This window comes from Scyliorhinus torazame, chromosome 13 (genome assembly GCF_047496885.1).
Source record: "Scyliorhinus torazame isolate Kashiwa2021f chromosome 13, sScyTor2.1, whole genome shotgun sequence".
NCBI classification, from domain to species: domain Eukaryota; kingdom Metazoa; phylum Chordata; class Chondrichthyes; order Carcharhiniformes; family Scyliorhinidae; genus Scyliorhinus; species Scyliorhinus torazame.
Genome location: NC_092719.1, coordinates 78,402,836 through 78,430,496, shown reverse-complemented (window position 1 = coordinate 78,430,496; position 27,661 = coordinate 78,402,836). Strand labels below are relative to the sequence as shown.

Here is a 27,661-nt window from a genome sequence, read left to right as displayed (position 1 = left end):
CGAACCCAGGCAGCCAACAATCCAGACTCCAGTAGGGGGAGATGACCCAGCAGACTCAGCCATCCCCAACTCCTCTGGGCCACATCAGGAACAGGACAACAGAGGACAGGTGTTGGAAGGCCAATCCAACCACAGGCCTTGGAGACAGGATTAAATGTGCTCCCTCGATCCACCAAAGACGGTGCTTTGTCTGTCCCAAAAAGCTCCTCATGCGGCTCCAAAGCCTCCATAAAAACAGCTCTCATCTCTTGAAATTAGGCTTTGACAATCTGCAGTTCCGTCATTCAAATGGATCAATGTCATCGCTAGCAACCATCACCTGACAGAACACACCACACCGTCAGGGCAGGAAGCCTTTCAAAAGCAGCAGCACCAGGGCAGCACGGTGGCACAGTGGTAGCACTGCAGTCTCACGGCGCCGAGGTCCCAGATTTGATCCTGGCTCTGGGTCACTGTCCGTGTGGAGTTTGCACATTCTCCCCGTGTTTGCGTGGGTTTCGCCCCCACAACCCAAAGATGTGCTGGTTAGGTGGATTGACCACGCTAAATTGCCCCTTAATTGGAATAAATGAATTGGGTATTCTAAATTTATTTAAAAATTTTTTAAAAATAAAATAAAAAGCAGCTGTGCCACTAATGAGGAAGCCCCACCCCAACTTTTCCAGCCGCCACAATTCAATGAGGATTGAAGCATTTTGTCTCAATTCACTGAAATATTGACCAAGAAATCTCGGGACATAGTTAAAAACTATGCCAAAAGAGACAAAAGAAATGTGCAAACAGATTTTAAAAAATAGGGTTAAAAAAGAAGCATAACTGGAGCTCCAAGCAACGTAGCCACTCCCACGCTCATGTCACGTGACCCCCCCCCCCCCCACCACCAATCCAAGTTTAACCTCTCCTGATTCCACAGCATCCTTCGCGAGCTGAACCCTTGAGGAACAGTGTCACCATAGGCTGTGGCTTATGGGATAGGGAGGCCAGCCACACCTCAGAAGTGCAGAGGGCACACATTGGCAATGACTGGAATTTGTGGCGCCAGCCCAGTACATTATGGCGGACATCCAAATTGCCATTGAGATACAGGCATGACCGATGTGTTCAGTCACTGTGAAGGAATGCCATCAATGTGCTGGGAAGCTTGCACAAACCTCAGAGAGGAAGCCCTGGACTGAGCACCCTGCCTTTATCTTGTGCAGGAATGGAATTCTCACTTCAGAATGACAGGAACATAGCTCATCATAACAAGAAGCCATAGAAAGGGTGAAATTAATGGGAGTTTATTTACAGAAGTCGATGCTATTTATAAGCAATTAACACCTGTGCACGCACTGTGCAACTACAACTTCTTCACCTTCCTTACCCTGACGCTACATCAAGGTACATCCCCAACATCCACAGTGGAGATGGAGACAACCTGCTGTTTGCTATGCTTTGTTGTCTATGATGATCTTTGTGGAGGTCCTCCGGAGGGCAAAGACCTGCGGGACCCTGCCTCTTTTCAGAATCTCACTGTGTGTCACTCTCCTCGGCCTGTGTAGCTAGAGCTGACACGGTCATAGTAAAACGGGATCCAGATGGGCTAGACACTCCCATATTTACTTAGGTGGATGGCCTCAGGGCGTGCACAAGCTACGTCTCCTCCTGATGGGTGACGGAGGGCCCCTGCTTTCCTCTTTGAGATGCAGGGGCAGCTGTATTGAGCTCAAGCAACCGTGCTGTCCTCTGGCGTTGGCCCTGGTGGAAGCCAGCAAGTGGCTGTATAATGGAATGCATGCAGCAGTGCAGGACAGAAGTCTCTACTGTGGCTGCCACCCTACGAGTGTTGACCTTGGTGCTTTGGCCAGTCGGTGAAGTCACCCCAGACTGAAGGCGGATGAACTTCATCATGCAGCCTTGCAATCCGAGGAGTGTAGCAGATATCCTTTCCTGATTTTCTCGAACTTGTCTTTGGAGCTACAGCAATTGAGGCAGGACTGCGTCCAGAGGCTTGTCATATAACAGGGACTCAGCAGACTCCTGGCCTTCTTCAATCCTCCATAGGCCGGCACCCTGGGATGTCTGTGCCTCCACCTGCTGTGGATCAGACATTGTGATGTGCTCAACAGTTTGCAACCCTGAGGCTGTTCTAAAACCTGGTCCCACTGAGGTGTACTGGTGGGAGGGCATGGGTGAGCACTGTGACGGTTTTTCCATTTCGGGCTCTGAATAATCATGGCCCATGCTGCTGTCAGAGCTGGAGCTGAGGATCTGGCTGGTGGATTCCCTTGGCTGCTTCTCAGATATGCTTGCGAAAGAAAGGAGAGGTTATTCGTGGCAGGGATCTGAGAAACAGGTTACATGACTCACAGCATTATCATCTGATGGATGGTGCAGTGTTGCATCCTCACTTAGTTAATCAATGCCATCCTCCCCATCAGCGCAGGAACAGTCCACGTCCTTGCCAGCCAGCTGAAGCGCTCACTCCCCAATGTCTTTGACAATCTTCAGTTCTGCCATCCTTCCACCGCCTGGAATCTCTCCCTCTTGTTTTTTGCCACGTGTACTGCATGAAGACAGATGGAAAGAGCGTAAGCAAGACACCCACCAGGCCAGATGATAAGGATGTCTGGCATGTGTGGGTGGTAAATGGAGCTGTGGATGAGATGAGGTCATGATCTGCTGGAGAGACGAAGGTGTGTATGGGAGAGTGAGTGGTGGTGCCCCTTGAGCTGGCACTGAGTGAGATCTCTGTGGATGTGTGATAGGTATATGAGTGAGTGATTTAAGAGTGATGAGAAGAGTGACTTTCCCGGTGGAACGCAGGAGATCATTCATTCTCTTCCAGCACTGACGGCTGCCCTCTTCTGAATGACTTTGGCGCTGACCACCACTACCACCGCCTCTCATCCTGGATTTGTTACCTTGCTATACCTATCAAGGGCAGCACGGTAGCATAGTGATTAGCACAATTGCTTCACAGCTCCAGGGTCCCAGGTTCGATTCCCAGCTTGGGTCACTGTCTGTGCGGAGTCTGCACATCCTCCCAGTGTGTGCGTGGGTTTCCTCCGGGTGCTCCGGTTTCCTCCCACAGTCCAAAGATGTGCAGGTTAGGTGGATTAGCCGTGCTAAATTGCCCTTAGTGTCCAAAATTGCCCTTAGTGTTGGGTGGGGTTACTGGGTTCTGGGGTTATGGGGATAGGGTGGAGGTGTGGGCTTCGGTCGGGTGCTCTTTCCAAGAGCCGGTGCAGACTCGATGGGTCGAATAGCCTCCTTCTGCACTGTAACTTCTTTGATCTATGAAAAGATTTTCGCCAGAGTGTGGGTATATGCTGTCATAGCAGGTCACCATTGCATCCAGCAGTTCCTCCAGGGAGCCATTGGAGAACTTTGGTGCAGAATATTTCCTGGCAGCCATCATTTCTCAGTGAACTTCGAAGTGTGGCTGCTCTGCCTTTAAATGTGGCGCCCGGATAGTGAAGCACTGAGGTGATGCGGGGTGGGTGAATCAGAGGCCGCCTGCCAGCGATACGGGGTGGAACCCGTGCCTGCCAATATTTTATGACGAAGTGCCACATGATACGTCAGAAAATGCCGCCATTGCTGTCGGTGGACTCAACACTACTTTCCCGCCAAGCATCGGATTTTTCTGATATCGGAGACGATTCTGCCCAACGAGTCTATGTTTTTTTTAAAACAGATTCATCCACTTGTCCTGCCGTCTTCAAAGATTTGTGTGTGTGACCGCCTGGGTTGCTCTTGTTCCTGAACCCCCTTTGAACGGTAGCACAGTGGTTAGCACTGTTGCTTCACAGTGCCAGGGTCCCAGGTTTGATTCCCGCTTGTGTCACTGACTGTGCGGAGTCTGCACGTTCTCCCCGTGTCTGTGTAGGTTTCCTCCTGGTACGCCGGTTTCCTTCCACAAGTCCCGAAAGACATGCTTATTAGGTAATTTGGACATTGTGAATTCGCCCTCTGTGTACCCGAACAGGTGCCGGAGTGTGGTGACGAGGGACTTTTCACAGTAACTTAATTGCAGTGTTAATGTAAGCCTACTTGTGGCAATAAAGATTATTATTATCTTGATAAAAAATTCCAACATGTTATGGTCACTCATCCCCAAGGGGTCTCGCGCAGGCAGATTGGCAATGATTCCATTTTCATTCCACAGTACCCAGTCTAAGATGACCTGCTCTCTAGTTGGTTCCTCCACAGGCGCCTGAGTATGGCGACTAGGTGATTTTTTACAGTAACTTCATGTGCACTGTTAATGTAAGCCTACTTTTGACAATAATAAATAAAGACTGTCATGTGAGAGTGCTGTTAAGAACTGGATGTTTAAGCAATGTACCTTTAAGAAAGCAGTGATGTCATAGAGTGGGTGGAGCTCAGCTCAGTTCAGCCATTTTTGAAGTTTCAGTTTTGAAAAGTGCCTGGCTGGTTTTGCTGAGAGCAGTTTAAAAGTGCCTGACTGTTTTGCTGTGAGCTGATTAAAAGGAGAAAGCCAGTTTGAGACAGCAGCTTGAGAAGTTCTGGTTTGCTGTGAGTTGCTTGAAGGGAGAAAGCCAGTTGGAAAAAGCAGTTTGTGGTCCCTGTGTGTGTCCAGAGAGTTTGCAGGAAGAAAGCAAGGTGCTGGAGCTGAAGTCAACCAAGCTAATATATCTCTGCCATTCTACAGAAAATATATATATCCTTTAACCTGATGTGATACTGTTTAAAGGTGTTAAGTCTCTTGGAAGTTTGAAGGAACATTTTAAGGAATTATTTACTGTTGCAATATTTTCTGAGTTATCTTTGAAGTAAGGGGTGTTAAGAGATCCAATATTTATTTAAGATGTTAAGTTGAGTTCATGGAATAAACAGTGTTTTGTTTTTAAAAAACCCATGTGTCCATAATTGTAATCCCACACCTAGGGAAAAAGCCGTGTGCTAGGAAAAGCAACAAATCCATTAAAGGGGGAGGTTGGTTGAACTCCATGATACATTTTGGGGTTCTGAAAACGCCTCGCCCATAACAAGACAAAGAAAAAGACAAATTGCACCAATCCTTTGATATAGCTGGTAATCAATGATGACTAAATTTTGTGGGAACACTAACTGTACTGAAGCACCTTAGCATTCCTGTCCTTTCATGCATGAAAGTTAGGTTTAGATTTATTGTCACATATACCGAGGTACAGTGAAAAGTATTGTTCTGCTTATAGTCCATGCGGATTGCTCCATACATGAAAACATAGAACATACGATAAATACATGAGGATACATAATGAAAATACATATACATCCTTGAGTGACTGGAAGCCACTGTGCAGTGGTGTACCACAGGATTAGATCTGTGCTATTATTCATAATATATATAAAACTTACTGAGATGACCATGTGGGGGGTAGGATCAGTAAGTTTGTGGATGGCACAAAGATAACAGTGAGGCTGAGAGTCTTGGGTTACAGGAAGATATAGATGGGATGGTCAAATGGGCAGAAAGGTGGCAGATGGAATTTAAGCCTGAAAAGTGTGAGCTGTTACACTTTGGAAGGAGCAATTTGACAAAGTAATATTCAATGAATGGCACCATACAGGGAAGTCCTGAGAAACAAAGAGAACTTGGCGTGTTTGTAAATAGACCTTTGAAGGCAGAAGGGCAGGTTAATAGGGTGGTGGAAAAGGCATATGGGACACTTGCCTTTATCAGGCGAGGCATAGATTACAAATGATGTGGAGATGCCGGCTTTGGACTGGGGTGAGCACAGTAAGATGTTTTACAACACAAGGTTAAAGTCCAACAGGTTTGTTTCAAATCACTAGCTTTCGGAGCACTGCTCCTTCTCAGGTGAATGAAGAGGTGGGTTCCAGAAACATATATATAGACAAAATCAAAATTCCACACTCCTGCAGGAACAGTAGGTCGGCTTTCACGTTTGCTACGTAGCCTAGTGTGGCTACACACCGCGAAGTATCTTTAATGCCTCGCACATTAATAGATGCAATTTTAAACCCCATTTTAAAAAGGTAGATTTACCAGTCTCAGAGTCCAGAGTCTATGCATTTGGATGTTCCAGCTGTTGAATGTTCCCCAGCATGCCGGTGGTGCTCGCAAACTGTTGCACAGTTGCAGGGCTGAGAAAGCTGTCCTGGTCCTCACTTGGCCCGTGAACTCGACGAGGATGCATTGGGGGGGTAGTGTAGCCCTGGCGTCCGTCGTGGTATTCAGTGGGTGTTGGGGTTGCAGGCCGGTTTTCGCCTGGGTTGTTGCTGCTTGTTAATTTCTGGAATTGGTCTGTGACCTTATTTTTAATGTCCGGCGATTGGTGTCCGTTGGTCATATTGTTGTTCCCATCCACCAGAGGGTGATGATCTCGGCGCGCTTTATTTCCTTCCCTGTCTGTGGTGTGGGGGGGTCTGTGCATCCCGTTCTACAGTGGAACTTTGCCTCTTTATTTGAGGCCGATTCTTGTCTGGTTTTCCCTCATCGGAGGAGGTGTTGGCGCTAAGCCTGCTGGCTGAAAGGTGACGCTTTTTGCCATTCCCCATCGGGGGTTTCTTCAGTTTCATTTTTTTGTTTCCTCTTTCGTTTGTCCCTGTTCACTGTTTCCCAGGGCCTTTGATTCTTCGTTCCGTCCTCTTCCATTGAGGCTTCCTCGTCAGATGAGGTTGGGGTTGAGTTGTCAGGTTGAGCTGGGGCCTCCACTTTTTGTTGAGGGCCCTTCTGTTGATTTTCAGCATTCTGTGCTGTGGTGTCTTTGTCGATGGAGGGTGCATGAACCTCCTCTGTGGTCGTCTTTTTGACTCCGCCGCTGATGATTTGTGCGTGCGTTGCCCCGCCTTTTGGGCAGGCCCTGTAAAAATGGCCGGCCTCCCCACACAGGTTGCAGCACTTGTCTTCCTTGCAGTCCTTTGTCATGTGTCCCTCCTGCTTGCAGTTTTTGCCGAAGGTGACATTGCAGTTGGCAGCAACATGCCCCTTCCTGCCACAGGTGCGGCATACTCGTGGCTGTCCCACGTAGTAGAGATAGCCTCAATTTCCTCCAATGGCAAAACTGGAGTGGGGATGCAGGATGGTTCCGTCGCCATCTGTTCTCAGAGTCACCTTGATCTGGTGCTCACTTGTCCAGATGCCAAAGGTGTCCTTTAGTTGCACGCTGTTACTTTTCAGCTCAACGCACCTGGCGAGGAACGTGAGCACATCAGACACGGGGACGTTGGGATTGTACGTGTGCAGTGTAACAACCCGGTTTTGCTGTGACGGTAGCGTAAACAGAGGCTCCGCAGTCAGGATAGACAGGGGGCTCTGGTTACCTTTTTCCTTGAACACGTTCAAGAATTTGATGCAAGCTGGTACACTCTTGAAGGTGACGTCAAAATATCCATTGTTGGGGAAGTCTTGCAAGCAGAAGATATCTGTTGCTTGAAACCCGCAGCACTCGAGCAGCACCCGCTTCACGAAGAAATTGCGGTCCACAGGTGACTCCCCTTCCGACTTCTTCGCTGTGACTCGGACAGTGTTTCGCACTCCCCAGCCTGGTGGTCGGGATGCAGCTGCAGCCATAGCTCACACGTTGAGTCTAAACTGTATCGGCGTTAGGCCTAAACCAGAGGCTTAGACCAGCATGTCGATTCACCAATAGCAGCAGAGCTCTAAACGTTTCCTCTTCGACGACTTTAATCCCTCCGTGTTCTCCAATCCACGATCGACATCCTCTTAGCCAAAAGATCGTGGCTTCACCCCTGCCAGTACTGAACAGCGTTCACCCGAGGTTTCCAATGCAAGGAAGTTACACCCCACGCCTTGGTTAGATCTCGGCAACGCATGTTAGAGTGAGACTAGCTGCCTCCCATATGGAGATTTGCCAAAAGGTGATCCCGCTCACAAAATGGCCGGGATTCACATTGCGATGTCCCAGGAGATCGCATCAGATCTCACAAGGTGTGGAAATCCGGGTAAATCCCGGAGGTGGGATCTTCTGGCATCTATCAGCCACGCTGTTTTTCAGGTGCAACGCAGCTGGTGGATTCTGCCCAGAGAAAAGAACAACGTGACAGACAGAGAATCAAAAAATAGAAGTTAGTCAGAAAGAAGCAGAACAGAAAATGACCAAAGCAGAAGAGGAGACAAGGATGAGTAACAGCAATATGAAGACACAACCCTGAGACAAGAGAGAGTGACCACATTCTCTGGTTTACTTATCTTAATGTGAGAGACAATCTCCTATCAATGACTTGTTGCATTTGCTGCAATCAACTGATAAATCTGTATTTTATGTACCTAATAGCAATAGAATTGGAAGAGAGTACAGAAATCTGCTGCATACAGCCACCTAATGGCTACAACATCCCACGACAGCAGCAGGACAATTTCCATAGCCAAACTGAGTAGGAGATATTGACACAGTGGGCGCGATCTAACCAAATTCGTTCTAAGTGTGGTAGCGAGCGGTTAACGGCGTCACTGGTACCTAACATTAATTAGGCCACTTAATGAGGCCCCACGGGTTTCATGCCGCAAATGACTGTCCTGCCAGCTGATTCGCCGGGACCGTGCTCGACAGCTCCACGCTAACAAGTGGGAGCAGCACTTAAACAGGTCCCCGCAGAGCAAACCCCAGATAGCACGCTGCCATGCCACCAAGGAGACCAGCACCGCGATTTGGGGATGCTGAACTGACAAAGCACATTGGAGTCGAGACGGGACACCCTGGGCGGGATTTTCTAATAATGGGGCTATGTCCCCACGCCGGCGTGAAAAACAGCGCCAATGACTCCGGCGTAAACGGCCCCCGAAAGTGAGGAATTCTCCCCTTTCTAGGGGGCTAGGTTGCCACTGGAGTAGTCCCCACAGTTCCAGCAGGCGCGGTAAAGCCCGAGCGAGTCCGTGCACGTGCAGAACGACCAGCCTATTTCCACGCATGCATGGAACGCCTGCCGTATTCCCGTGCATGCGCGGGGGTTCCCTTTTCAGCGCCGGAACCCGGGCAATATGGTGGAGCCCTACAGGGGCCTGGCGCGGAGTAAAGTAGGTCGCCACGGAACCAGCCTGCCCGCCAATCGGTAGGCCCCGATCGCCGGCCAGGCCACCGCGGGGGCCTCCCCCGGGCCGGATCTCCCCCCCCCCCCCCACCCCCACCCCCACCAGGCCGCCTCCCGCACACTCACCTCCCAGGTTCCGTCGCGTGAGACCTGAGTAATCCACGCCGTCGGGACTCAGCCAAACCCGTCGCCACTCGGCCCATCGGGGCCTGGAGAATCGCCGGGGGGGGCCGCTGTCAACGGCCCCCGACCGGCATGGTGGCGATCCCACGGCCGCCCGAAAATTAGCCCTGAAGAATGGGGAAGCCGGTGGCAGGGTGGCGGAGTGCAATTCTGGCCCATTTCCCGAGGGGGTCGGAGGGTCAGCCACGGGGCGGCCAGTGCGGCTTGGAAGGCAGTGATAAGGGCCACCAGCTTGGGGAATGTGACCAGGAGGACCACTACTAAGTGGTGCAAGAAGCTCAATGACCTCCGCCAGGCTGCATGGGTGAGTTGGCTTCGGACCCCTGGCACCAGTCCTGCCTGCTACCCCGGGGGGGGTCTACTCAATGACCCTGCGCAGCCTCCAGCGTGCAAAACCACCAAGTGCCCCAGCACACCGTGGCCCAGAAGTGGTGCCCATGCATGTCCCCCCTTCCCACAAAGCATGAAACGCACAGCTCACAATGCCCCCTTTGTGTCCCTGCAGGAAAGTTGGCCCACAACTCTCCCACTTTTAAAATCATTATCTGGGACCAAATAATGTGCAGGGTGATAAGTTTGTTTAAAATGCACATTGTTTGGCCACACATGATAATTATTTTATCTCAGCAGTCAAGACAGTGGGAGAGTTTCCAGACGGGCGGCGGGGTGCCGGACCACCGGGTCCTCGCCCCCTTCGAGAAATGGGCCCTGGAAGTAGCAGGGGTCACCGACGCCGAGATTGACCTATGTCGCAGAAGTGAGGATTCATCGGCCCCCACCCAGATGACCTGTCACTTGAGTTGGTCATGCCAGAATGATGATCTTTCCCTTCCACTGACCACATGTCCATTCCCCCACAGGATCACAACCCGGTGGTGCTGGCCCACCCAAGAAAACACCTCGGAGGAGAGTTCCGAGGATGCCGCCATCATCACGTCATGTCTGTCATTCCCACCCTGCAACAGCACAGCAACACACACCTTGGTGGGCGAAAGTAGTGGACAGGCTTCTGGGGCACATTCTGGTGATCACCACACAGTGTAGATGGAGGCAGGAACATCCAGGACCCATTTGTTCCCCTGTCAGCTGAGCCTCTGGAACAAGCTATCTGGAGCAGGCGATAGGGTATGGCCGTGAGATTCAGAGGGGGATGTCAGCAACACTCCAGTGTATCCATAAACGATTGCTGGAGTCCCAAAGGCTACGGGCGCGGAGATTACGCCAGCAGTGCGTGACACCGAGGGCAACACTGATAGGGTGGCGACCGCAGTGGAGAGCCTGGAGCATGATGTCAGCACCATGAGTGGTGATGTCCAAGGCATTGCCCAGTCGGTGACGGCCATGGTTGAGTGCCTCGACAGCAGATCCCAGACACTGGGAGACGTGTCCTTGACGCAGGTGGATCTTTCCGAGGCGCTGCGGAGCCTGTCCCAATCCGAGGTGGGCATTGCTGAAGCACTCCTGAGCATGTCCTGGCTGCTGAGGGCTATGTCCCTGATGCAGGTGGACATTGGCGAGGCACTGCAGAGCATGGCCCACTCGCAGAGGAGCATTGATGAGGGCATCGACACCATATTGCAGACCTTGGAGAGCCACCAGGGCTGGAAGAGCCAGATGGCGCAGGGGCATTGAGGCACGATCAATTTGGCTGGAGACGAAGTTGAATTCAAACTGAGGCTTTATTAGTGTCTGAAGTGTGGCCTCCGACAGCAGCTGACGAAATGGCTGCGAGCTGAAGGCCACGCATATTTATAACCCGACTCCTGGGTGGAGCTAGCATGCAGGGGCCCAGGTGAACCTGTAGTGCAGGTTCTACCGTACAACCCTTAATATAGGAACACAGTAGTTTACCACATTCACCCCCTGTTAAAATTGAGTCCGGCGGGGGTGGTGGATAACTATATACAACTCGCAATCTTTAATATTTACAGAACAGTGAAAAGGAAATGTCTCTGGTCATCCGGTGGGCCGGTCAGAGGTTCAGCCGGTCCGGCGCCTTGATCGTCCTCTGGGATTGACGAAGTGGAGCCAGCGATGTTGGTGTTGTCGTGGTCGAAGTTGACTCCGGGAGCGTGCCGAAATCCTCTTCATCAACGGGGGTGGGCAGTGGGAGGACGGACAGTCCTAGGGGGGTGAGGACAGGTGTGTTAGGTGCTCAGGGAGCCCAGCAAATCACACCCATATGTTCTGGGCATACCCAGCGCTGGAGGAATTTTGGAAGGGCGTAGCGAGGACGGTGTCGAGGGTGGTAGGATCCAGGGTCAAACCGGACTGGGGGCTCGCAATATTTGGGGTGGCAGAGGAGCCGGGAGTGCAGGAGGCGAAAGAGGCTGGAATTCTGGCCTTTGCGTCCCTGGTAGCCCGGCGAAGGATTCTCCTTCAGTGGAAAGATGCGAGGCCCCCAAGCGTGGAATCCTGAATCAGCGATATGGCAGGGTTCATTAAATTGAAGAGGGTGAAATTCGCCTTGAGAGGGTCGGTACAAGGGTTCTTTAGGCGGTGGCAACCGTTCTTAGACTTTCTGGCAGAACGATAGACATTGGTCAATGGCAGCAGCCGGGGGAGTGGGGGGGTTTACTTTATTTTTGTTTATGTTATTGGAGGGTCCGAGGGGGTGTATACACCTGTTGTCTTAAGTCGGGGTGTTAATGTTAATTTATCATTTATGTACAGGGGGGGAGGGGTTTGGGGGGTTGCTTTTTTAGATTGTGTTTTGTACTTAACCCTGTTGGGTTCTTTTTTCTTTCTCATTTTGTTATTGATATTTTATGAAAACTTTTAATAAAAATTATTTAAAAAATAAAAATAAACCACCTCTTCCGCTTTTTCAGACTGGTAGGCTTGTTCATAACTTTCCTGTGCCTCATTCCAGGCTTCAGAAGTAGAAAAGGAACAGCGAACAAACCATTAGGTTTTCAAGCAGTTTTGCAGCCAAAAAGCAAGAGAGCACAGAGCATATACAACCTGCAGCCTTTTGGGAGCTGTGAAGTGCTCACATTGCTAGAATTGCCAATTCCCAACATCCGATGGTGACCGTGGAGTGAGTGGTCGCACACAGGGCAGCTCCGGCTCGAAAGCGTGGATTTGAGCTCTTTTTACCCCAAAATGGGAGAATTTTGACAGGAAAGTGTAGTTGAAGACGCGGAGGAGCAACTCCCCCCAGAAGAGGCATGTCTGCTGGCTATCAGACCCGACATGGCCAAGGAATTGGAAGAGACCTGTGACACAGCAACAATTGGAAAGATGCGGGAGGGGGAAGGGTCGTCACATGTTGGAAAATCCCAGATGGAAAAACTGACGGCATTCGTCAAGAAAGAGTTCTGCCAACCAACAAAGGAGATGCAGGAAGACCGATCGAAAGCCATCGAAGGAGCGATTGCACCCTAAAAGGCTCAATGGAGATGGTCGAGAAAGCACAGGGGTCCCAGATCCGGGAGATGGAGAGCTATTACAATGCCCTTACATTGTAATAGCAGGAGCAGGAACCTTTAGGCCATCCCTCGTGGAGATATTTTATCATCTTTTGTAAGACTGTGCCTTTGGTCGTTTCTTCTTTTATCAATCTTGATTTGTTATCAAATACAGGAAGGGACTCAGTGACCTGATTCACATGGATTTGAACATCCCCATCCATCTGCTGTATCCCTGTCATGCCTGTGGCTTGAGATAGTGCATCAACTACGACGAGATCCTTGCCTGGTATGTAGATTAGATCAGAATCATGGGCGGGATTCTCCGCAATTGGCGTGATGTCCGCCGACCGGCGCCAAAAACGGCGCGAATCAGTCCGGCATCGCGCCACCCCAAAGGTGCGGAATTCTCCGCATCTTGGGGGGCCGAGCCCTCACCTTGAGGGGCTAGGCCCGCGCCGGACTGATTTCCGCCCCGCCGGCTGGCGGGAAAGGCCTTTGGTGCCCCACCAGCTGGCGCGGAAATGATTTTGCCGTGCGACGCATGCGTGGGAGCGTCAGCGGGCGCTCACGGCATCCCCGCGCATGCACAGTGGAGGGGTTCTCTTCCGCCTCCGCCATAGTGGAAACCGTGGCGAAGGCGGAAAGAAAAGAGTGCCCCCACGGCACAGGCTCGCCCGCGGATCAGTGGGCCCCGCCAGCCCCCGGCGATTCTCTGACCCGGTGGTGGGTCGGAGAATCGCGCCCCATATCTTTGTAGCTTCATCATCGTGCGCTAGATCCTAGGGGTATCTCGTTCAGACTTTTTCTAACTATTGCTACAAGTGGTCTGTGCTCAGTTTCCACTAAAAATGTTGGTAGACCATATACATGGTCATGGAACTTAGTAAGAGCATTAGTTAAACCTATGGATTTTTTTTCAATCTGAGCACACCGTTGCTCTGTTTCAGACATTGACTTGGAAGCATAGGCAATTGGAAGCCAATTTTCATCATTGTCTTGTTGCAATAACACTGCTCCCAATCCGTCTTTTGACGCATCTGTCGATATTTTTGTCTTCCTGGTAAGGTCGAAAAATGTCAGCACTGGCGCTGTAGTCAATGTTTCTTGTAATAATATCTAATCATTTCTGTCTCCGGTCTACCAGCTAGGCAAAGGCCAAGACATCGGCAATGGTCCCAATGCTCCTGGCCTCTCGCCTCCTCGATTCCCGGGTCTTCTGACATTCCGAAGATCGCTACTTCTGGACTTGGGACCACCTTCACCTTCAGAACTTCTGACATAACATTGGCAAACCCTACCCAGAATCCCCCAAGCTTCGGACATGCCCAAAACACATGGACATGATTCGCGGGCCCACCTGCACACCTGTCTTCCACCCCTTCAAAAAATCTGCTCATGCTGGCCACCATCATATGTGCCCTGTGGGGACCTCCGGTAAGCGCTCTGTAGGGGGAAGGCGTGCACGGAGCAGCTCCCGCTAAAGGACTAAACTTTTAGGGTTTTTTTTTTGTTTAGTTTAAAAAAAAGAACCCACACAGCGCTCCCCCGAAGGTACGAGCAGAAAAGAAAAAGCCGCAAGGGACCGGACCGACGGTAAGCTGAGGCCCGGAGGAGAAAAAAAAAGTGTGTGAAAGGAGCCGGAGAATCTTTTAAAAGGCCGATATCATGGCTTTCGCCTCGCTGGTTGCCTGGCGAAGAATTGTGCTGAAATGGCGATCGACAACACCACCGGAGGTGGCGGCCTGGATGGGGGACCTGTACGACTTCCTTTGGTGAGAGAAGGTTAAGTCTGAATTGAGGGGTTCGGCGGAGGGCTTTGAGCTACGGTGAGGATTGTTCATGACCATGTTTGAGGGATTGTTCGTCGCGGAGTGGGGGGAGGGGGTGAAAAAGGGGGAAAACTTGTATAGACTGTAAAATTGTGAGTTGTGGAGTATGTTCCCCAGATTATGTTTCCCAGATTATCTATGCTTTTGTATTTTTGAATTAGTTTGGAATAAAATACATTTTAAAAAATTGACAATTCCTCATTAGCAATACCCTGCAGCCTTGAGGCCACTGGCTGCCACGGTCAACGGAAGTTGAAATGGCTATCACCGTCTTACCACGCACAGGGCTCTGTTATGTGGGTGTTCGGTGGGACGGACAAAGCGCGGCTGGAGCAGCCCCCATTATGGGTATACAAGATCTGGGGGTGGCATGCCGGGGGCGGACATCCCCCCCCAACAGTGGCGGCCCATCCCCTGACCTTGCCCGTCCGTGCTCCACCCCCGCAGCTCCCCTGGTCACCCCGAGCACAAGGGCTTACTGCCTGACTTCCAAGGTGGATATTCACCTCCTTGGATCCTCCCAGCAGCTACTCTATCAGCTTCATGTTTTTAAAAAGGTGTACTAAACAGCGCCACCGAATCGCTCGGGAGGCAGTTAAACCATTCGACTAGGACATCCTTCTCGTTAATGGAATGGCGATTGGTCTTAATTGGTGATTATTAGTTTCTTGCTACACCGCAGTAGGTTCCTCATCTTGCCAACGGGAGTGCGCCGGTTAGATCGAAAACCGATCGGTGCCATAGCGAGGATTGTGGGGTAATGTCCGTGGTTCCTGATTTCAGCCACTCCCATTATCTAACCGGCCTGCCCACCCTCTCGCCTGGCGCAATGTGGCTGATCGATCGCGCCCTCTAACTTACAACATTATGGGCGTGGTCTACCGGCCACATTGCGCCCATCCGGGAGAGCAGTGTGACTGATAGATGCTAGGTGAAGCCTCCCGGCATTCACAATGTCTCGCAGGATCAACCCAAATTCGGCAAGACGGCATGACCAGAATCCTGCCCAAAATGGGAGGGACCAGGCCACACGCCCTTAAGTTGGTTTCAAACCTCCGCGTACTTACCCGCAATCTGCAAACCTCCTGGGATCTGCTTCCTCCCAAGGGAGGTCCGAGCCAGGTGCCATTCAGTACTGATCCACATAAACGTGGACCAGGCGGAACGTCACCTGGGGTCTCCCAGGCCATTAGAGGCTCCTGGATCACCAGGGATAGTGCATGATGGCTCCCTAGCCCTACTTCTGGAATGTGGACATCTTGACACTGCCTGGTTGGCACCCTGGCACTGCCACAGTGCCCAAGTGGCACTGCAAAGCCAGCAGGAGCATTCCCAGGGTGACAGTGCCCAGGTGCCAGGTTTTCACTGCCAAGGGTGAGCACTTGAGGAGGGCCATGCCCATGAATGTAGGGTGGTGGTGGGGTGGGGGGGCGGGGGGGGGGGGTGCAGGGCAGGTACGTAGGGACCTCTTGGAGCTTGGGTGGGGTGAAGGTGGGGGTGAAAGGGGGCGGACCTGCAATGGGGTGTGGGAGGTCTAAAGAGGGTGGGGGTCCAGAGACCCCATAGCGGGGGTTGTGGGGTAATGTCCATATGTGTGTTGGGGCTGACATTGCCCATGGATGAGGGTGGATCCACAAGCTCATTTAGAGGTCAGAATACCCTTTCGAAATAGCGGGCCAATCTCGGAGTTCAGCTGTCCAGTGATGAAAAAGTTTGGCGTAGACTAAACCGGTGAGAAACTCGCCAGGGCCCCAAAAAGTGACTAAGTGCCATTAGATAGTGGTGGGGTATCCGCCGGCAACTCCCAGCAAAACCAACCATAAATGACACTTAGAAACCTTTCCGTTAGATCACGCCCTTAAATGTTGGCGCAACAGCATGCCACAGATTCTGAGGCTTGTGAACCGGAAAGTGCTAATCATGCAGGATATTTCATAATCCACTGTTAAATTGACCATGGCGTCAGCTGCAGTAAGTTGATTAATTAATTTTTTTGTCAAAGGAAGTGGAGACAGATTTGGTGGCGAAACTAGCACACATAGTTTCAAAGAGTTAGCTTCTGGAATTGAATGGGAAATGTCGTGCCAGGGAAAATTAAGAGAAAATTGTGACCAAATATTGTACCCAACAGTAAGTACTGTTTGTGACACAATATGTGTATGGACATGTTGGCCCATAACTTCCAAAATCCAACCCGAGGATGCACTGGGGAACCCCCCTCAGAAGTCCCCGTGCAAGGATTGCAAGGCCAGGATGTTCCAACTTCTTTTGGGCAATTTCCCTGCAATAGGAACCATTTGAAACCATTTACATAAAGCGTAAAGCTCAGATGATTTCGACCACCCTCGCCCAACCAATTCACCCACCCACAACGGGAACCCCACTCACCTGACTATCCCTCCGCCCACCTCTGACTACCCCAATGACCTCCACCACTGACCACCCCACATGACTGCCTGACCTCCGCAATGATCAACCAATCCTCCCCACCTCCCCATCTCTCCCCCCACAAACTGACCATCCGATTCTCCTCATCTGCCTACTGATCACCCCATCCCCACAACTTCCCCGATCCTGCACACTGATCGCACAAACCTACCTTCTGCATGTCTTCTCAAAGTGACTGGACTTTAAACCTATCTACGTTTTGGCAGCGATAGCTGTAAATAAAGGCATGGCTTACTTACCTGTGACTCGGCTGCCCTTGAAATAAGGCCTCAGGAACCCACGGCACTACACTGACCTCACCCAGCCTGAGTCGGAATATCGAGCAAGAAAGGAGCGGGCTTCATTTCCAGGTAAATAAGTAGGAACAGAGTGGCAATCCAACTCTAGTTGCCACTCTGCAAAAACTACGGGTCAATATATTTTATATATATTTTAAAAAGGAAAAAAACATTACATAGATGCTAACAGAAATCTAACTGCATCAAATTATGAATTTAGTTATCTAGTATTTGATACAGTTCCAAAGATGCAATAGGTAAAATAGTCTGGATGGTAGAAATCTGAAATATAAAAAATAAGTGCTGGAAATGCTCAGATCTGACATCATCCATGGAGACAGAAACTGGGTTTATGGGCTGGATTTTGCCATCCCAACACTGAGCAAACTTGTGTTGGGTGACCAAAAATGGAGCTGGGGGGACCCAAAATTCAAATTTCCTACCTGATTACCACCCATATTGGTGCTGGAAACTGAGATGCACTCAAAGTGATACCGTGTTCAGCCTTTTAAATGTCTTGCCTCAATGCTTGAAACACATCAGGTCATGAACCTTGAGGCAAGTCTGTAGCAGAGTCAGGAACCTTTAGACAAATAAGTTTGAAAAATCTTGCTAATTTCAGGCATTGTGATTAGATGCTGTTGATAAGCTAAGTGTTTTTAATTCAGCGATTTATCATGGGGCTCGGTGTAATCCCTTAAAGGGGAAATGATTATTAAATTGACCAGTGTTGTGTAAGTATTCAAGTGCATCAGATAATTTTGTTGTGTGGATAAAGTGTTCTACTAAAGGGTGGCACGGTAGCACAGTGGTTATCACTGTTGCTTCACAGCTTGAGGGTTCCCGGTTTGATTCCCGGCTTGGGTCATTGTCTGTGCGGAGTCTGCACTTCTCCCCGTGTCTGGTGCTCCGGTTTCCTCCCACAGTCCAAAGATGGACAGGTTTGGTGGATTGACCATGCTAAAGTGCCCTTAGTGTCCAAAAAGGGTAGCTAGGGTTACTGGGTTACGGGGATAGGGTGGAGGTGTGATGTGTGGTCTTAAGTAGGGTGCTCTTTCTAAGGGCCGGTGCTGACTTGATGGGCCGAATTGCATTGTAAATTCTATGAAGTGTCATCTGAACATTGTGCTTTTTGTTTACATTGATTTAAACAACAGGCATCTGTTAAACTATTGAACAAGTTGAACAGATACCTGACTTCTTTCGAACAAAAAGTTCATCAGCTGAGCTCTTCAAAATGGCCCAGGTGGCTAGCCATCTATTCAGCTAACTTCGAAAGCACAATTGTATTGAGCTCTGGAGGGTTTGTTTATGCAGTTATGCAATGGAATCTCATTATGAATACTTGGCTAAGCTGCAAGTCCCAGTAATGGATTTAGTTCTTATAGGGGGAATAGGGAGATGGAGAGATTTCCGTTAGCCACTGTACATATCGGGTGGAATCTTCCTTTTGCATGGCCAAGCCTGAAGGCAGGACTGGGAGAAATTTCATGGAAGCTGGCATTGGGCCTGTGGGCCGACACAGTCCTGGCTCCTGGCAATCTTCCTGGAGGTGAGTCATCAGCTGCAGAGTAGGGCGACACAGTCCTGGCTCCTGGCAATCTTCCTGGAGGTGAGTCATCAGCTGCAGAGTAGGGCTGCCACTGGGATTTAAAGAGATGATTGATTGGTGTTCTGGAGTAGTGGGTAGTTTGGGGTGAGAAGAATTATGCCTCGTTGTGCTTGATTGTGGCTCAGCTCAATCCAAATGATGGCTAAACACTTGTGTGCCTGATACATTGAAGTCTGTACCACTTGCTCTGGATGGAGATAAGAATGCTTTCAATGACCAGGATGGGAGTGATTGAAAGTTTTGCTGGAGTAATTTTTTACTGAATTAGATAGTTAAATTTTATGCTCATTTTCAGACAGTTAAAGAAACAATGCTCTGTTTAATCATTTTTATTAGATTGTTTCATTAAATGTTTTAGTTTTTGATAGATTGGTACATAGTTGGTCATTATGTGGCGAAATCTCCACCAACAGGGGTTATACCATTTGATTAGCAGCCCAGAGGTCATGTTCAAATAGCACTATGGCAAGTTGTAAATTGAATGTAATAAATGTGGTAATCCTTGAACAAGCAACCAGACAAAAAGGACAATAAAAGCTGCTGGATTGTTACACCAATACCACTGGTTCACTAATGACTTAATGGGAAGGGATACTGCTAGCTCTGCTCAGCCTGGCCAACACATGACCCCAGTCCTACATTGTGGGGCTGACTCTTACTGTGCTTTGGGATAGCCTATTTAAGTCACTTAGAACAATTATGGATGTGCAATAATTGTGACATTGCCAACATCACACACCTCAAGGACATATATTAAATTAATGACTTATGTTTACATCATATGGGTATCTCTGCCAGATTTGATTCGTCAATTGCAAAATCACTCTGCCAAGGAAGGACAAATCTAAGCCTTTGAGGTAATGTTTTTGCAATGCCCGGAAAAGGAATTCTGTTGTTGGTCACAGCTTGATTTAATTTGTGTTTTTTGTACATCCAGAAATTCCAACAGTAGAGATAGATGATAATATTGTTGACTTTCGTCTGTACACACCACTGGGCGGAGTCTATTATTATGATGTGTTGAAGTTGCCACCTCAGCCCAAGTTCGTTAAAGGATGGAGAATTGTCCAGGTAAAAATTTCATACGTTTTATAACGCAACACCCGAATGTCTTTTTAACAATATTTTTTATTGCAAGAGATATAGGGCGCGATTTAACAGAAACGTTTCTAAGTGTCATTTTGGGCACAATTGGCAGGGTATTTCCGACAACCACATGCTGCAGGCTTTACTGGCTGTCTCGCCGTCTGATTCACACGTCAGCAGCTCGCCGCTAACACGAGGGAGCTGCTTTTAAACCCTCCCTCACCACTCACTCCCAGTCAACACACAAGCATGGCAATGCACAGACCTGCTCCTTGCTTTGGCAATGCTGACCTGGCCAGGCTTCTGGACACTGTGGAGGAGTGACGGGGATACATAGTTGATGGGCCTGTGTTGGCACTGTCAGCAGGTCAATATACAAGGCAGGGGAGTGATGATTACTCGCTGTGAGGTAAGCTCTGGTGCCCCTCAGTTTATGCCAAAGCCTGATTCCCGTCTTCCTGCTGACTGCACACTCATAGCCATCCTGGGGTCTGAATCGGGTTATTTGATCTTGGACCACTGTGCGCGGGGGGTGGTGGGAGCGGAGACCAACGGGGTGGGGATGCAGGCAGGCCCACTGTAAAGATTAACATGATAGAGGCTTCACATGTATCGGCTGTAACATGTTTTAATAGTGAACATTAGACATTTCCATTTCCCCAGATTGTGACACCGTCCCCCCACCACCAGCCCCAGTGCCCACTCAGTGATCCCCAATCTTGATCTTAGGTGATCTACTGCTATGTCTAGGTGTGTCCACAGGATGCACATCTGAGGTGAAGGAAGCCTGCATTTTTCCACGCCCTGTGGTCTTTGATGTCCCTGGCGGACGTCCTCTGGGTTGGGTCCGGAGGCTGCGGTGGGGGATCGTCAATCCTGCACTGGTGAGCAGAGCTCGTTAGAAAATGGAACTAAGTATGGCTTGGCATTCCTTTAGCGAGACCCCAAAATGAAGCAAAATCTGGTTTAATAGCCGGGTCATTCTTAGCACTGCCAGTGCCGGGAAATACCCTGCCTTACGCGCTCGACACAGGACTCTGTTTCGTTTCCGTTAAATCACGCCCATTGTTACCAGGCACATGGAGCGGGATTCTACGAAAACCAGCGGGACGGGCAACTCCGGCACGAAGGAGTGGTGCGAACCACTCCGGCATCGGGCCACCCTGAAGAATCCTCCGCACCTTCAGAGGCTAGGCCGGCGCCGGAGTGGTTTGCGCCGCGCCGACTGGCGCGGAAGGGGCTTGGCACCACGCCAACTGGCGCTGAAGGGCCTCTGCCGGCCAGCTGAGTTGGCGCATGCGCGGGAGCGCCAGCATATGCTGGCATCATCCCAGCGCATGCGCAGGGGGGTTCATCTCTGCGTCAGCCATCGCAGACTGTTACAGCGGCCGACGTGGAGGAATAGAGTGCCCCCACGGCACAGGCCCGCCCACGGATCGGTGGACTCTGATCGCGGGCCAGGCCACCATGGGGGCAGCCCCTGGGGCCAGATCCCCCCGCGCCCCCCCGAGACCCCGGAGGCCGCCTGCTGAGCCAGGTCCCGCCGGTAAGTACCTGTCGTAACATACGCTGGCGGGACCGGCCGAAAACAGGTGGCCACCCGGCCCATCGCGGGCCGGAGAATCGCCGGGGGGGCCGCTGCCAACGACATGCGCGGCGCGATTCCCGCCCCTGCCAAATCCCCGGCGACGGAGAATTCAGCAGCCGGCGGGGGCGGGATTCACGCCCCTCCCCCCCCCCCCCCCCCACCCCCTCAGCGATTCCCCAACCCCGCGGGGGTGTGGAAGTTCCAGGAGGGAGCACATGCGGTCGGGATCGGGCCCTAGGACTCCGCTTTCCACAACGTAGCCAAGGATGACTAGGCGGGTTGTGCGGAAAATGCATTTCTCCTTATTGTATGTTAGGTTAAGGAGCTTGGCGGTGTGGAGGAAATGTTGGAGGTTAGCGTCATGGTCCTGCTGGTCATGGTCGCAGATGGTGACATTATCCAGATACGGGAACGTGGCCCGCAGCCCGTACAGGTCAACCATTCGGTCCATCTCCCGTTGGAAGACCGAGACTCCATTGGTGACGCCGAAGGGGACCCTGGGGAAGTGGTAGAGGCGCCATCTGCCTCGAAGGCAGTGTATTGGCGGTCCTCCGGGCGGATAGGGAGCTGGTGGTACGCGGACTTCAAGTCTATAGTGGAGAAGACTCGGTACTGCGCAATCTGATTGACCATGTCAGCTATGCGGGGGAGAGGGTACGCATCGAGCTGCGTGTACCGGTTGATGGTCTGACTGTAGTCGATGACCATCTGGTGCTTCTCCCCAGTTTTGACGACCACCACTTGGGCTCTCCAGGGGCTAGTACTGGCCTCTATGATCCTTCCCGCAGGAGTCGCTGGACCTCTGACCTGATAAAGGCCTTGTCCCGAGCACTGTATCATCTGCTCCCGTTCATCTCTGGCAACGTGGCAACGGGCTTACAGTCCCGGGTGAGGTTAGCAAAGAGCGGGGGTGGGGCGACCTTAAGGGTCGAGAGGCTACAGACGGTGAGAGGCGGCAGGGGTCCATCGAACTCCAAGGTAAGACTTTTGAGGTGGCATTGGAAATCTAGACCTGGTAGTAGGGCAGCGCAGAGTTGGGGGAGGACGTAGAGCTTGAAATGTTTGTACTCGCGCCCCGTACTGTAAGGGTGGTGACACAGTACCCACGGGCTTCCACGGAATGTGATTCGGAAGCCAGGGAGATTTTCTGGGTCGCGGGTAAAATTGTGAGGGAGCAGCGCCGTACCGTATCTGGATGAATGAAACTCTCCGTGCTCCTGGAGTCAAATAGGCAGGTTGTCTCGTGGCCGTTGATCCAGACGGCCATCATGGATTTAGTGAGGTGATGAGGTTGAGATTGGTCGAGGGTGATGGAGGCGAGCTTCGGAAGGTGGGTGGGCTGATCGAGGGTAGCGGAGGCCAGCATATGATCTGGTGAGCAGGAGTTCCGGGAGGCAGAGGGGTGATTCCAAGATAGCGGCCCCCACGGGTCGCACGTGGCGGATAACGTCGAAGATGGCCAAGATGGCGGCCCCCACGGTTCGCATGTGGCAGATGACATGGAAGATGGGGGCGGTCCCCGTGGCTACACGCAGCGCTGCTGGGTTTAGAAACAGGTCGGGCCTGGCAGACTTTAGAGAAGTGGCTCTTCTTTCCGCACCTGTGCAGATCGCGCTCCTCGCTGGGCAGCGTTGTCTGGGGTGCTTACCTTGGCCACAGAAGTAACATTTCGGGCCTCCGGAGTTGGCGGGTCGCTGCGCGGCACAGGCTTGTGGCGTCCCTGGGTCGGGTGATGGCGGCGCCCATGATGTCCATGAGAGTGCAGCGTGGTCGGAGGCGTAGGCATCCATGTTATGGAAGGCCACTTCCAACTAGTCCGAGAGTTGTACTGTGTCTTGGAGGTCGAGTGTACCCCCTTCTAGTAGGTGCTGGCGGATGTAATTAGATTTTATGCCTGCGACATAGGCATCCCGGATCAGCAATTCGGTGTGCTTGATAGTCGATAACGCCTTACAACTGCAGTTCCGGCCGAGTACCTGCAAGGCGCGCAGAAATTCAGCTTGCGATTCTCCATGGCGCTGACGCCTCGTGGCAAGGAGATGCATAGCGTACACCTCGTTGACTTCTTTAACATACTGCCCCTTCAACTACGTTATCGCATCCTCGTACGAGGTAGCATCTCTGATAAGAAGGAAAACATGCGGGCTCATCCGGGAGTTGAGGACTCGCAGCTTATGGGTCTCAGTGACAGCGGTGGCGGAGGAATCAATGTAAGATTCGAAGCAGCTTAGCCAGTGTTCAAACGTGGCAGTGGCGTCGGCTGCTTGGGGGTCCAGCTCCAGGCGATCAGGCTTCAGCGATGGATCCATCTTAAAATTTTAGCTGATTAAATTGATGTACCATCAATGACGACAGACGAGAGCCAGAAGAGTAAACTGTGGCTTTAATCAGCTAAAAGATACCTGCTGGCAGCCGGTCCCAGAATGAGGGCAGGGCTGGAGGTTAGCCACCTTTATACTTGAGCCCGAGGGGCGGAGCCAGCAGGGACAAACCCAGACATGAAACAAACAGTAAGAACAGTAAGTACAATAAGTAAGAACAGTATGTACAATATAATACAGTGGTTCACCACATAGGTGGCGATTTTTGGGGTGTCGGAAGACCCGGGAATCCAGGAGGAGAAAGAGGCAGATGTTTTGGCCTTTGCTTCCCTGGTTGCCTGGAGACGGATACTATTGGCCTGGAGGGACTCAAAGCCCCCGAAGTCGGAGACCTGGCTATTGGACGTGGCTAGCTCTCTCTGTATGGAGAAAGTTAAGTTAGCCTTGAGAGGTTCACTGTTAGGGTTCATCCGGAGGTGGGAACCGTTCGTCAACTTCCTTGCGGAAAAATGAATCGGCGCAGACGGGGGTGGGGGGGGGGGGGGGGGGGGGGAGTAGTTTAGGTTAGAGTAGGGGGGGGTAATAAGGGTGGGACCTGTACAAAGGGTAAACGGTTTTTGCACTATGTTTATGGTTTCATGTATATTGTCTATTTTGTTGTTGTTTCTATACCAAAAATACCTCAATAAAATGTTTATTTTAAAAAAAAGAGGAGGTTGTGGCATTGGACGCCGAGAAAACGTTTGACTGGGTAGAATGGGGGTACTTGATGGCAGTTCTGGAGTGGTTTGGGATCGGACCAAGATTTGTGGACTGGGTAAAGCTACAGTATAAGGAGCCGAGGGTGAGTGTCCACACAAATAACATCAGCTCAGAATGCCTTCCTCTCCACCGTGGGACTAGGCAGGGATGTCCTATGTCCCCCCTGCTGTTTGCACTCACGATTGAGCCATTGGCCATCGCATTAAGAAGTTCGAGGGTATGGAAAGGGATAGTGGGGGGGAGGGGGGGATGGAGCATAGGGTGTCCTTATCTGCTGATGACTTGTTATTATATGTGCCGGAACCGAGTGTGTCAATAGGGGGAATACTGGAGCTGCTTCAGGTGTTTTGGTCTTTCTCGGGGTACAAATTAAATCGAGACAAGAGTGAATATTTTGTGGTGTCTCGGCCAGGGGTGGGGGCAGGGCTGGGGGGGAGGCTGCCATTCCACAGGGCAGGGACTCACTTTAGGTACCTGGGGTGCAGGTTGCTCGGGATTGGAGGGAGCTCCGTAGGTACAACATTTCTAGTTTGGTGGAGAGGGTGAAAGCTGATCTGGCAAAGTGGGATGGTCTCCCTCTGTCCCTGGCAGGTCAGGTCCAGAAGGTTAAAATGAATGTGTTGCCGCAATTTCAGTTTATTTTCGAATGCCTGCCGATTTTCCTGCTAAAGGCATTTTTTAGATAGATTGAAGGGATGAATATCTCGTTCATATGGGGAGGAAAGGTGGCCAGAATTAGAAAGGTGCTACTACAGAGAGGAAGGCAGGCAGGGGGTTTGGGTCTTCCGAACCTGATGTATTATTACTGGGCAGCGAATGTTGAGAAGGTACGGAGCTGGATCAGAGGGGTTGACTCCCAGTGGGTCAGAATGGAAGAGAGTTTGTGTAGGGGGTTGGAATTGAAGGCGCTAGCAACAGCGCCACTCCCAACGGCCGTGGGGAAATACTCAGGGAGTCCAGTTCGTTGAGAATTTGGGGGCAGTTTCGCCAGCACTTCGGGTTGGGGGCAGGGTCAAGGGAAATGCTGATTCGGGGGAACAATAGATTTGAGAAAGGGAAAATGGATGGAAATTTTCAGAGATTGGAGGAGAAAGGAATTAGGACACTAAAAGATTTGTTTCTTGGGGGTAGGTTTTCAGGATTGAAGGAGCTGAGAGCGAAGTGTGGGCTATGGGCTGGTGTTGGGGGAAATATTTAGATACATACAGGTTCAAGACGTTGCCAGAAAGGAGATACAGAGCTTCCCGGTGGAGCTGGCTTCCACATTGCTGGAGGAGGTGCTGACAACAGGGGGCCTGGAGAAGTGTTGGCGGTTTACGGGGCTATTTTGAAAGGCACCGCTGGAACAGATCAAGGCAAAGTGGGAGGAAGGTTGGGAGAGGATATGTAGGATAGGTTCTGCTGTGAGTGCTCCGGAGGGTGAATGCCTCCGACTTGTGCGCGAGGTTGGGGCTGATACAGCTGAAGGTGGTGTATAGAGCACACCTCACAAGGGCGAGGATGAGCCGGCTATTTGAGGGGGTAGAAGATGTTTGTGAATGTTGCGGGGGGGGGGGGGACACAAACCACAAACCACGTTCATATGTTTTGGTCCTGTCCAAAACTGGAAGATTACTGGAAGGAGGTTTTTCGGGTAATCTCTAAAGTGGTGCACGTGAAACTGGACCCGGGCCCTCTGGAGGCCATATACGGGGTGTCGGACCGGGGTTGGGAACGGTGCGGAGACAGATGTTGTAGCCTTCGCCTCGTTAATCGCACGAAGGCGGATCCTGTTGGGATGGAGATCAACCTCTCCACCCTGTGCCCTGGCGTGGCGGGGACCTGCTGGAATTCTTGACTCTTGAGAAGGTCAACTTTGAACTGAGGGGAAGGATGGAGGGGTTCTACAATTCATGAGCATTATTCATTATGCACTTTCGAGAATTGGATTACATCGAACATTAGTGTGGGGTGGTGACTATGTGTTAATGGTGACTATGGGTGATTCCTGATTCCTTTTTGTCATTTGGTTAAGTTAACATGCGGGCAATGTTTGGGGGTTTGGTGGGAGGATGGGATTGTTGTTATTGATATGGGGATTCACATTTCATTCGTTACTGATTATTGTTTATTGTTGGTGGGTGTAAAGTTGGGAGAAAATGTGAAAAAGGAGAATAACAATACATCAAAAAAATGTAATGAATAAATGTATTGTTGTATTCTTTTTAGCTGAAGGATACAGGATTGCAGACCTGCATCTATCCCCCAGAGTCAACCAAGGAAGACATTCCCACACCAGATGAAAAGGAAGGTGAAAACCCTCCTGCACCACCTGCTGGAATTACCATCAAACTCCCTCCAAAAGCACTCTTCTTCGAACAGCCCAAGCCTGCTCGATGGGATCCAGAAGGTAGCAAATGTACTCAGTTTATTACAGTCTTTAAATAACGGGCAGAAATACTGCAGCAGACCGTTCGGTGTTTGAGCCCGTGTACTGATGTAGAAATCTTAATCTTGTTCATTCGAGCTGTGTTGGATGCAAGGCTCAAAGGTGAAAGAAGGGTAGGGGCGTGATTTCCAGAAAAGGTTCTAAGTGCGATAGCGAGCAGGAATTGCCGTGAGCTTCCCGGCGCTCCATACCAGCAACACAATTCAACGTTAATTGGTCCACTTAACGAGGCCTCAGGCTTCTTGCCGAAAATAACATCTTGCCAGCTAATTCACCGGGACCGTGCTCGCCAGCCCCCCCGCTAACAAGGTCGAGCAGCATTTAAACTGCACTCGCTCAGACAACACCAGCCAGCTCGCAATAATGGCGCTGAGGAGACCAGCCCCCAGATTCGGGGACGCTGACCTGGGGAGGCTCCTGGATGCGGTGAAGACTGGCCAGCAATGCAGGAAGAAGGCCAACGACCTACACCGGGCAGTACGACAGAGTAGACACAAATGCCAGCCCCCCTCCCCCCAAGGAAGCATCCACCCCCTAACTCTCCAAGTGAGCTGGAGGGTGAACCAAAAGGCAGCCAGTGCTGTCTGGGATTAGGTGGCGGTAGCCGTTAGTTCGAATAGTATGACCATGAAGACTGGCCAGCAATGCAGGAAGAAGGTCAATGACCTACATCGGCAGTACGGGGGATTAAACGTCAACGACACCTCCCC

At 51.0% G+C, this 27,661-nt stretch overlaps 1 protein-coding gene across 4 annotated transcripts in view; it reads left to right on the top strand.

Annotated features, from left to right (window-relative positions):
- dnai7 (dynein axonemal intermediate chain 7) overlaps positions 1–27,661 on the top strand; it is a 184,643-nt gene that overhangs the window by 105,922 nt on the left and 51,060 nt on the right. For all 4 annotated transcript variants that reach the window (XM_072471822.1, XM_072471824.1, XM_072471823.1 and 1 more), the window contains 2 exons: positions 19,704–19,837; positions 26,732–26,912. In XM_072471822.1, the coding sequence (XP_072327923.1) occupies positions 19,704–19,837; positions 26,732–26,912 (315 nt within the window). The remainder of the gene's footprint in view (positions 1–19,703; positions 19,838–26,731; positions 26,913–27,661) is intronic.